Source organism: Arvicanthis niloticus, chromosome 30 (assembly GCF_011762505.2).
Source record: "Arvicanthis niloticus isolate mArvNil1 chromosome 30, mArvNil1.pat.X, whole genome shotgun sequence".
NCBI classification, from domain to species: domain Eukaryota; kingdom Metazoa; phylum Chordata; class Mammalia; order Rodentia; family Muridae; genus Arvicanthis; species Arvicanthis niloticus.
Window position 1 is genome coordinate 3,333,270 of NC_133438.1, and position 11,464 is coordinate 3,344,733.

An 11,464-nucleotide genomic window follows, 5' to 3' on the forward strand; every position below is an offset into this window, starting at 1 on the left:
GTTATATTTTCAGTGTTTGTATGTTTTTCTCAAATTCATTTGAAAAATTTTACCACATGCACTAATTGTTTTAGAATTTAAGAAATTGAGTAAATAAAGCTTCTATTCATATGCACTACTTCATAAAATTCTGAAATTTTGGGTTGCTAAATTTACTAGTAATGTTATTATATTTTTGAAATGATTGATTAATGTGAAATTTGTAAGGATGATTATGGATAATTGTGTGAATATTTATGAAGAGTCATGAATAATTATATCTTTACTCCATATCAGGCACTGATGACAAATCAACAAATACTTCTACTCATGTTTAGATGGTGAACAAATTAATGACTTCAACTAGCATCCTTATGATAGCATGTGTGCAAGATTATGTGGTGGCACATTATATATAGTGACATAAATAAAGATGTATTCATCCAAAAGAGAAAAAATAAATGTCAGAAGAAAGAAATACTTCCATCTAAGATTAGTCTTAATCTACTGGATTTTCAGAATTATAAGTAAGGGGTCACTTCTGGAACACAGGTGACAGAAGGCAACTGCAATATATACTACCCACCCAGGAATGGAAGATGACTCCTGAATTCTGACCATGAGTAAACATTCTCAATAGAGGAATCTCAAATGGCTGAGAAACACTTAAATGATCAAAATCCTTAGCCATTCTAAATATACAAATCAAAGCTACATTGAAATTCCAAATTCCCCTGTCAGAATGGCTAAAATCACCATTACATGTGATATCATAAGATATGGACCAAAGGGAATCCTCCACCATTGTTAATAGGAGTATAAACTAATATAGTGCCTATTGAAATAAATATGGTACTTCCTCAGAAAATTGGGAATCAATCTTCCTCAAGACCCACCCTTAGGCATATACCTAAATGGTACTTCATCCTACCCCAGGGACAATTGCTTAAAAATGTTCATTGCTTGTCTACTCATATGAGTCAGGAATTGTAAACAACCTAAATGTGCCTCAACAGAACAATTGATAAAGAAAACATGGTACATTATATAATGGAGTAATACACACTCTTAAAAATTATATCTTGATATTTATGGGCAGATGGATGGTGGAAGAAGAAAATCTTTATAAGTGAGAAAATATGGAAGCAGAAAGTAAAAAAGCATGTAATAACTTGTATCTGAATATGAGCATTTTAATGAATGACAACCAAGCTATAATCTATAGACCCAGATAGGATAGGCATATAGGAAGGTGCTATGAAAGACCAATAGATATCTGTTGGGAGATATGGGAAAGATGTTATTGTTGGACTGAAGTCAAAGAGAGGAGAAGGAAAACAGTAGAAGGTACAGATTGGAAGGGTAAGGGAGATGAGATAGAAAGAGAGAGAGAATGGGGAGAGAAACAGGTAGAGCTGAAAGGTATTTGATAAAAGCTAATTCTGTGGAAACTTCCTACAATATATAGATGTGATTCTAATGACTCTCCAAATAATGAAGGAGAAAGAACATCAACTCTTAGTCTCATGTTCTCAAACAAAACGGGCTGAATTACATCCAATTGAGTTGTCAGCCCAAAAGCATCCATGGAAATCTTCCCAACTCCCAAGATTTTGACAAGAAAACAAACTGATCTCCAAAAAATTGACAGCCATGCCCCAATGGTAAAAACACACATGCATGCACATCCACAAACACACACAACTCACTAACTCACTAAATATGGAGAGTTCCAGTTGGTGTCTGTGTTGAACCTTCAACCTATGTTCTTGTGTCTATGACATAAACATGTATTCTGCAGGGTACAAAAGAGAGAAGTAAACACCAACCTAACAACAATATTTTGAACTATCTGTCTGCAAAATATGCTTGGGTGATGGTGGGCACAAACTATGTAAGAGTAATCACTTGATATCTGACTTGAGTGAAATATCACTCCATGAATTAAGACACATACCTGACACTTCTTGATTAACCAGGAACCAGAGTCTATATATCACACAGTCGTAGGGTAAAAGCAAATATTGCTGATCTAAAATAAATAAGTAAAATAAAATACTATAAAATGTCTCCTACTGATATTCTTTTTTATTCATAGATCAGTACCTTATTCAGAAATCATCAGAGTGAATTACTTGCAGCAGATCAGAACAGAGAGACAAAAAGCTAAATGTTATTACACAGAGATACCTTGAAACCCACATTTATAAATGTAATGTCTCTATCAAGTCTCTTCTCTCATAATTCAGGAAACCTCACTGAAAAGTGGCCAAAGAAGTGAGACTCACTACGTAGAAAAAGAACATCAGAAGGACAATGTCTTCTATAACACCTGAACAAAGCTCATATGAACTCACGGTGACTGAGTCAGCAATCACAGTGCTTACATACATGGTCTCCATGAGGTCCTCTGCATATACACTATATCTTTCAATTTAATACTTTCACAGCACTCCTGGATCCAGAAACAAGTGGCTCTCTGAATCATGCCTTCTCTTGAGACCCATTTATTTTTCTGTTGGCTTATATTATCCAACTTCATCATGATGGTTTTTGTTTGATCTTACAATATTTATTTTGTTAATCCTGTTATTTTTTTTGGAAGCTTGTTTTTTCCACTGTAAGAGAGAAATAGAGTTGATCCAGGTGGGAGAGGAGCTGGGGAGCAACTTATAGGCATAAAGTTAGAGGAAAGTCTATTTAGATTACATTGTATAAGAAAAAAGTCTATATTCAATTTTTTTAAAAAGAGGAAAAAAGAGAAAAATACAAGCAAACAAAATTCAAGACCACTTAAAAATCACCATTTATTTGAATTGATTTTGATATAAGGTAAGTGATATAGATCTCAATTTTTTAACTAAGTGGTTAGGAGAAATGAACATCTTCCCAGTCTTTGTTAAGAACAGTTGCTACAGGGTTAGAAAAAGCCAAGTAGAAATTTTTCTGAAGCAGCTGAAAAAAAAAATACCTGATAAATTATCACTAAAGAAGTTTTCTGGTACTGGTTCAGGCTAGATTAGTTCTCCTGGTACGAGGGCCAACTGAAGCACAAATTTATGGGAGCCATGATTTCAGTTTTCCTTGTATGTGGAGTCTGCTACTCACAATATGACTGTGAAATGCGCAAGCAGCCAAGAATCATGACAGGATGAAAGTCACAAGAAGGGAAGCTTTATTGGCAATTGGTTTACTAGCTGATTGCACATAATCTGGGCAAAGGAAAACTCCAGTAGCTGTAAGTTGAAGGATACAGTGGGCCACATGCAATATGATCAGCTAATGTAGGCTTCTACATAAACCACCTCTCAAAACTCCCATGATAAGTTTGGTTAATTTTAGAAAGACAAGGTCCTTCCTCCTTAATATTCTTTATTGATTTATTAAGGTGATAAATGAATATATAATTTGATAACATGAAAAACTCATATTTCATACAGTTATAATAAAAAATTAGAACATAATTTTTTTCTTAACCAGACCAAAATGAATCTGGAAACAATGGAGTAATGACTCATAAGAACAAAGGGTCCAAAAGATGGAAAACACAGAGAAGTGAAGTGATTGATGTTCATCAGCCACAAATTGGGACTAGAAAAAAGAGCAATGAAGCCTCTTAAGATGGAGGAGAGAGTATAAAAAGCCAAGAAGGTAAACACCTGTGCCAGTATATTCCGAGTGACTCTGGACTCACGATAGTCTCTCCTAGAAACATGAGTGCTGTAGATGTATTGAACCTTCTGCTTGTGTCTGTATAGAATGACAATCATGGAGCCACCAGACCATGCAATGAGAACAGAAAAGAAGATTTCAGGACACATCACCAATGCCATGTAGAGTGAGTCACTGATTTTATCACTTCCCACAGTGGAGCAATATCCAAAATCACGTTTTCTTGTCTCATTTTTGCTATCCTTTTTGATAAATGTGTACAAGAGGAAAATAAAATTTACCAAGATGTACAAAACCCAAAGGAAGAAAATGAAATGTTCAAGGTACTTCTCAATTGTGGCTTTATGATCCTTCCCACAGAATTTCCTGGGACTTATGGTCATAGCCTGGAAGAGACTTAAAAGGCAGGTGGTACAAATAGACACACTGCGACCAACTGCATGAATGTACAATAGGAACTTGCATCCAAAATCATTCAGGAACTGCTTCAATCCCCAAATAGTCATTGTTTGGGGAACTCCAGAAGAGAAAATGATTATGATATTAGCTGCCATTAGGTGCATGAGAATCAACTCTGTGGGCTTTAATGTACACTCTCTGTAGTAAAGGACTAGATAATAGAACAAAAGAGAAACATTTCCTAGAATTCCTATTGTAATCTGTGATAAGAAAATTATTCTGATTGCCAGATTCCAGAAGTCCATTTTATAATTCAGCAAAATTTCCTGTAGAGTATGACCATACTACTTCTCTGTACAAGTGACCAATAGTGAATGGTTTTAGCCTGTGGTAAAGAAAGACATCATTAATCCATGAAGCTACAGAGAGTCTGAAACAGAAGGTTCTTTAAAATGAGGAGTACAAGGCAATCCTAGACCACATAAAAACACCTCATCCTGAGAATTTTGACAGTTGTCATTACTATCCACATTTGTCAGTGTTAATTTCTTAGTACTTGAGAGTGTATATATTGAAGGAGGGGTATCCAATATGTTTCCTACAAAATGTGGCACACAGGATGTTGTGATGCAGGCTGTGAGAAACAAGGAAAAGTGACAGCCCAAATAAATAAATATAATGCAAGACTTTCAGAATATGCAGATACTTGTTAGTAATCATTCTCAATTATAACCACAAAACTTAAAGCAACACTTTTCTTTTCAATATAATATTTATACTGAATACTTGGGACATTTGATAGTTCACCCTGAACAAGTCAGTCATTCCCTTGTCTTTCCAGGTCTACTCCAATTCTTCTGAACTCTCCCCAAAGAAAGGAAGAAGAATATAAGAAATTTTATAAAGCTCAATTAGTGTTGTTAATATACTTAGAGAAGCTAGGTTAGTTTTCTTCAATTAATAATTCTTAATGTATAGTACATCTAAAGTCAAAATATAAAGAGTGGGGAATTTATAACACTACTCAGAACATATCTACAGTTCTATGACAGTTCAAAGGTTCTTCTATCTTTTCTCTGCTGATAACCTCTTGAGTTCAACCTAAATTTGACCCTCACTTTTCTAACCCCTCCATGAAATGTCCCACATGAAAGTCCCAGTGGAGGTCAAAATGCCTCTGCTATCTGCATGTTTTGTATTCTGAATTACTGCTTGCTTTCTTTGCTTCCCTGTGCCAGGTGTCAACCAGGATATAGCTATTCTTGCATTTCAAAACTGCATATAAGATGCATTCCAGGACACTGTATGAAAAGGGATTTCGTCTAGGCAGTCAGAAAGCCTCATAAATGCAAACATTGAATACAGACTTTTGTTGAGTTCAGTGTTCTTTTGATACCACCCTGTAATTATCTATGTTAAGGAAAATATATTATGATCCTTCAGATATGCACCTGTGCCTTGAGCAGTCCTAGGGCACTAGCTCTACACCCAGTCCCCCCAAACCCAAATGAGGCTGGACTCCCAGAAGCTCTAACACACCCAGGAACATAGGATAATAGGATCACAGGATCTCAGTATCTTGGTCACACTAGGATTTCAGGAATCTGAAAAGCAGCCTGACTCCCAGTAGCTCTTAAACCCAGGATTTCAGGATCACAGGATCACAGAGATAGCCAGACTCTGTTATGTTCTGACACAACCAAGACAGACAGACAGGCTCCAGTTAGAGACAGTGAGTGCAGGTAGCACTAGAGATAACCAGATGGCAAAAGGCAAGCACAAAAACATAAGCAAGAGAAACAAAGCTTACATGGCATCATCAGAATCCAGTTCTCCCACCATAGCAAGTCCTGAATACCCATGACACCAAAAAAGTATGATTTTTAAATGACATCTCACGTGGGTGAAAGAAGACATTAAGAAGGACATAAATAACTCCCTCAAAGAAATGCAGAAGAACACAGGTAAAGGCCCTTTAAGGTAGAAGCCCTTAAAGAGGAAACACAAAAATCCCTTAAAGAATTACAAGAAAACACAATCAAACAGATGAAAAAAATTGAACAAAGCCACCCAGGATCTAAAAATGGAAGTAGAAACAATAATAAAATCACAAAGGGAGACTACCCAGGAGATGGAAAACCTAGGAAAGAGCTCAGGAGTCATAAATACAATCATCACTAACAGAATAAAAGAGATGGAAGACAGAATCTCAAGTACAGGTACATCTTCTATGAAGCCACAATTACACTCAGACCTACAACACTCAATAACCCAACAAGGAAAGCGAACTTCAGACCTATTTCCCTTATGAATATCAATGCAAAAAATACTCAGTAAAATTCTCACAAACCAAATCCAAGAACACATCAAAACAATCATCCATCATGATCAAGTAGGCTTTATCCCAGGAATGCAGGGATGGTTCAATATTTGGAAATGCATCAATGTAATCCACCATATAAACAAACTCAAAGAAAAAAGCACATGATCATCTCACTAGATGCTGAGAAAGCATTTGAAAAAATTCAGCACCCTTTCATGGTAAAAGTCTTGGAAAGAACAGGAATTAAAGCCCAAACCTAAAAATTGTAAAAGCAATATACATCAAACAACTAGCCAACATCAAGCTACATGGAGAGAAATTTGAACCAATCCCACTAAAGTCAGTGACTAGACAAGGCTGTCCACTCTCTCCATACCTACTCAATATAGTACTCAAAGTCTGAGCTAGAGCAATCAGGCAAAAAAAGGAAGTCAAAGGTATTTAAATTAGAAAGGAAGAAGTCAAAATATCACTGCAGATGATATGGTAGTATACTAAAATGGCCTCAAAACTTCCACCAGAGAACTCCTAAACCTGATAAACAGTTTCAGCAAAGTGGCTGGATATAAAATTAATTCAAACAAATAAAACAGGCTGAGAAAGAAATTAAGGAAATGATACCCTTCAAAATAGTCACAAATAATATATTTTGGTGTGAATCTAACCAAGCAAGTGACATATCTGTATGACAAGAACTTCAAATCCCTGAAGAAAGAAATTGAAGATCAGTAAAAATGGTCGTTTTGCCAAAAGCAATTTATAGATAATGCAATCCCTATCAAAATTTCAACTCAATTCTTTACAAAATTAGAAAAGGCAATTTGAAAATTTATTTGGAATAACAAAAAACCTAAGATAGTGAAAACTATTCTCAATTTTAAAAATCTTATGGGAAAATTACCATTCCTGATCTCAAGCTGTTTTACAGAGCAATAGTGATAAAAACTGCATTGCATTGGTACAGAGGTAGGCAAGAAGATCAATGGAATAGAATTGAAGACCCAGAAATGAACCCACATACCTATGGTCACTTGATCTTTGACAAAGCAGGTAAAACCATTCAGTAGATTCAGTGGATAAAAATGGCTAGCCCTTTTTGTCCTGGGAATACTTTTATTGCTGCCCATCATGTTAAAGCTTGTCTCTAACTACATCAACTATTGGCAGTCAAAATACACGACTTGAAACTGAAAATGGACTCTTAGACAGAGTTATTAAGTTATCAGGCTGGCAAACCAAGTACAGATAAGATTCTGCACAGAGCCTTACCAACCTAAGACAAAAGTGCATTGCTTTTGAGAATGCATATCTGATGATGGGTAAGGAAAGCATTCTTGGAAGAATGACTTAAGACAGACTCAGTCTTGTTTATGAAATAAAAAAGAGGGAGAATCTGAGAGCTTTGGGGGCTGCTTGGCAAGAATCTAACATGGGACAAGGACAAGGACAAGGAAATGTGCTGTTTGGTAGGAATATGACATTGGCCAAGGACAAGGAAGTGGGCAGGATTCTGACATTAGGCTAGAACAAAGAAGTAATTTCAGGCAGGAATCTAAATCTTAGGCTAGACCAAAAAAGTAATTTCATGCAGGAATCTAAATACTAGGCTAGATCAAAGAAGTAATTTCATGCAGAAATCTAAATCTTAGGCTAGAGCAAGGAATTAGGCTTTCAGACATGAAAATGACTTTGGGCTAGAACAGGGAAGGAGGCTCAGATATTTTGGTCATCCTGATAGGCTCTTAGAAACAGTGATCATGGAAGTGTTCATGGAGCTTTGTTTATTGCCTTGCTTGTTCTTTGACTATTTGTGTTTATTGTCTTGCTTGTTCCTTCACTATTTGCATCTATTGTATTGCTAGTTCCTCAACCTAGAACTGACTTTAATACTTGAATGTAAGTAAAATAGTATATAAGCAAAAAGGAGGAGGAAGGGTGGGATAGGGAATTTCTAGGGAGGGGAAGGGGATGACATCTAAAATGTAAATAAATAAAATAGCCAATAAAAAAAGCAATATTACAATTACAAAATATATTAGAATGATGGCTCAAGAGACCACTTAGATCAGATTAAGTTAATCACTGGCTTTTATGGAAAGTTACACCATATATATATAGACATGTACATACATGTATGCACACTCATGTCAGGACTTTTAGAAAGAAGGGGACATCAGGTATGATACAAGCTTACAGAATGAACAGAACAATAAAAATAGCTATAATATGCCAAAACAAGTGACAAAATGAATCTGTACCTGATGTACCTATGTAACTGTTAGAACTCTGTCTGGGATAATCACACACCACCCAGAATTCTAGTGTGAATATGGTAAAAAAAAAAAAAAAAAAGAAGGCAGTGGACTGGCCCACCCTTCTGTAGAGTGCAACAGGAGGACACGTTCTCTACACACTTTTATTCCTTTGAGAGAAGTTGTCTGCAAACCATTTTTAAATTGAGTGAGATCTCCTTCCAAATTCGGACAGTGGAAGCTTTGAATCAGCACCAGGCTTAACCAAGCATTCCAAGAGAGTGCACTGTTGCTCCTCCTATTCATCTGCCATGCAGGGACAGATTAACAATGAAAACTGGGCCAGAATTGGCAGTGAATCCTGGGATCTGAAGAAGTTTAAACAAAGTGGGGAGATTAGCACCTTGATTAATACCTTGGGTATTATCAGCTACAAGTAGTCTCTCCTTTCCCATGCAATAGAAACTACTCTATTATTGATGTAATCCAAGTTCAGAAAGACAAACAGCACTGTTCCAAGTGTGATTTCATAACTTCCTATTTTAAAATGTGTGTGTTTCTGTGGCTTTGAGAGTATCTAGAGCTTAGAAGACTTGAAAGGGGCCTGTAAGACTTTCTGAGGCTGGAGTGGGGAGAGTAAAATAAGACATGTGTTTTGAAAGTGAAAGCATGAATAATAGACATTGTGTAATAAAAGCTGGATTGAAGCTAGAGACATGGGAGAAGAGGTGGGTTAGGTCAATCAAAACACTAGTTATGAAAATGTCTTAAGGAAAGTTGCTACTCATAAACTCATAAAACATACCAAATAATAAACAAATCAAACAAAATAAAAATCAATATAAAGGTAAAGAGAAAACTTCTGGCAATACAAAATACTGGCATTCTTGTGGATAAGCCTGGAATCTTATGTCTTCGTATGATCTCTGAATGCCAGCCACTATCAATGTATGAAAAGGGTACCTCTGCTTTATTAGAGTGAGTATAACATTGTACAACAATAATCACATGTTTTATTATGATTCCAATTTTCCATTCAATACTGTATTCTGAGGAAAATATGCTCTATAATTATAATTTAATTTGTGCTACAAAAGTGTTTTATGAGCTGTAGTTGCCTTCTTTTAAGTTTTGAAGTTAATATAGAATTACATCATTGAGGTAACTGAGTCTTTCCCCTAATACATTCCAAGTACCCACACATACTTTGACCTCAAAACTCATGGGTTCTGGCATGCTCAGTTGGAATAATGACACTTACATGTATGTACGTGATTTCAATGTTTAACATTTGGTGCTAGATAAATAGTCTAGGGGGCTCCTCCCTAATGAAATCAAATTCTTTTTACTCTCAGAAATGCTTCATTGCTCGTAGCTCTAAAACCTAAAGAAAGAAATTTCTCACTGAAAAGGAAGGAGATCAGTACAAAACAAAACATCCTCTTGGAGACTGGGGTGTGGGGAGAAAGTAGGGGATGAGGAACTGTCAGAGGGTAGATTGGGAAAGGGATGAGGACTGGACTATAAAAAATATTAAACAAAGGAAAAAATATTCCATTGCAAATAGTAATAAAATCATTGCATTGAAAATTGTCTTGCAGTCACAAACATGACTGAATGATAAAAAAATGCATCTCACTTTTGTTGTTTTCCTTCTCTCTGAAACTCTGCAGATTTAATCTCATTTGCTGTCTTAGCTATATACATTTTTATATCATTTCACAAAGAATTCCACAAAGCAGGCACAGGAAAACATCCTCCAGAAGATATGGACTGAGAAAAACTTCAAAGTGTACAACAGTTCTTGGTGTAGGACTACATTAATAAAATACACTTAAAAGAAAAATGTGGTCTAAGTTCTAAATTGTTGCCAATAAACCTGTCTCTCTCAATGTTGCAACAAATGTCTGGATTTTTTGATTGTTTGTTTACTTTTGTTAATTAGTTCAAGAGAAATGATGAGAAGTTTGCAGTAATTTTTTGCTGTGTCTATTCTGTCCCAATTTGTATGTCACCTGTATAATCTCCCCAAGAAATATGGTTATGATTTTTGTTTCACTTCTACAACTATGTATTATGAACCAGTAGAAAGAGAAAAAGAAAGAAAGAGAGACAGAGAGAGAGAGACAGAGAGAGAGAGACAGAGAGAGGGAGAGGAAAGAAGGAAGGAAGGAAAGAAGGAAGGAAGGAAAGAGGGAAGGAAGGAAAGAAAGAAGGAAAGAAAGAAGGAAAGAATGAAAGATTCAAAGAAAGAAAAGAATGAGAAAGCTAAAAGCAGAAAGATAGAGACAGAGACAGTGATAGCTGTAGAAATAGAGAGAGAGGAGACTTTAGGTTTGAATGAATAGCAGCAGTCGATCACACCTTGTTATGTAATAATATTTTGAGAGCATGATTCCAACAATGCCCAATATTTGTAACCAATCATGCTGACATACCATTTAAATGGGGCTTCACTAAAATCTTCTCACAACAGTACCACAAAACCATTCTTTCTTTATTTTTGCTATTCCAAGAATCATAAACACTTTCAATGAGCAAATAGGTGAATACCCCATGTCCTTAGAAGGTTTCCTTGTTTTTGTTTGTTTTATTTGATTATTTTATTTTTATTTTGTGTTTTTGAGACATGTTCTCTCAACATAGTAAGACTTAACTAGTCTTATTAAGTAGACTAGGCGGACCTCAAACTCAAAGTCCCTTCTGCCTCTCTGCATTTCAAGAGTTGGAACTAATGGCATATACCACAAAAAAAAAAAACCGGATTTGGGGCAAATTTTTAAATTTCTACACACGATGATCAAAGTCACAGGAAATATGGCATGATTTGAGATACACA

The 11,464-nt window shown here is 35.7% G+C and overlaps 1 protein-coding gene across 1 annotated transcript; it reads right to left on the bottom strand.

Annotated features, from left to right (window-relative positions):
- Positions 1-3,419: 3,419 nt before the first annotated feature.
- LOC143440647 (vomeronasal type-1 receptor 4-like) lies at positions 3,420-4,364 on the bottom strand. Its single transcript, XM_076927434.1, has one exon. It carries the CDS (start codon positions 4,353-4,355, stop codon positions 3,420-3,422), a length of 936 nt encoding a protein of 311 aa, XP_076783549.1. The 5' UTR covers positions 4,356-4,364.
- Positions 4,365-11,464: the final 7,100 nt, after the last annotated feature.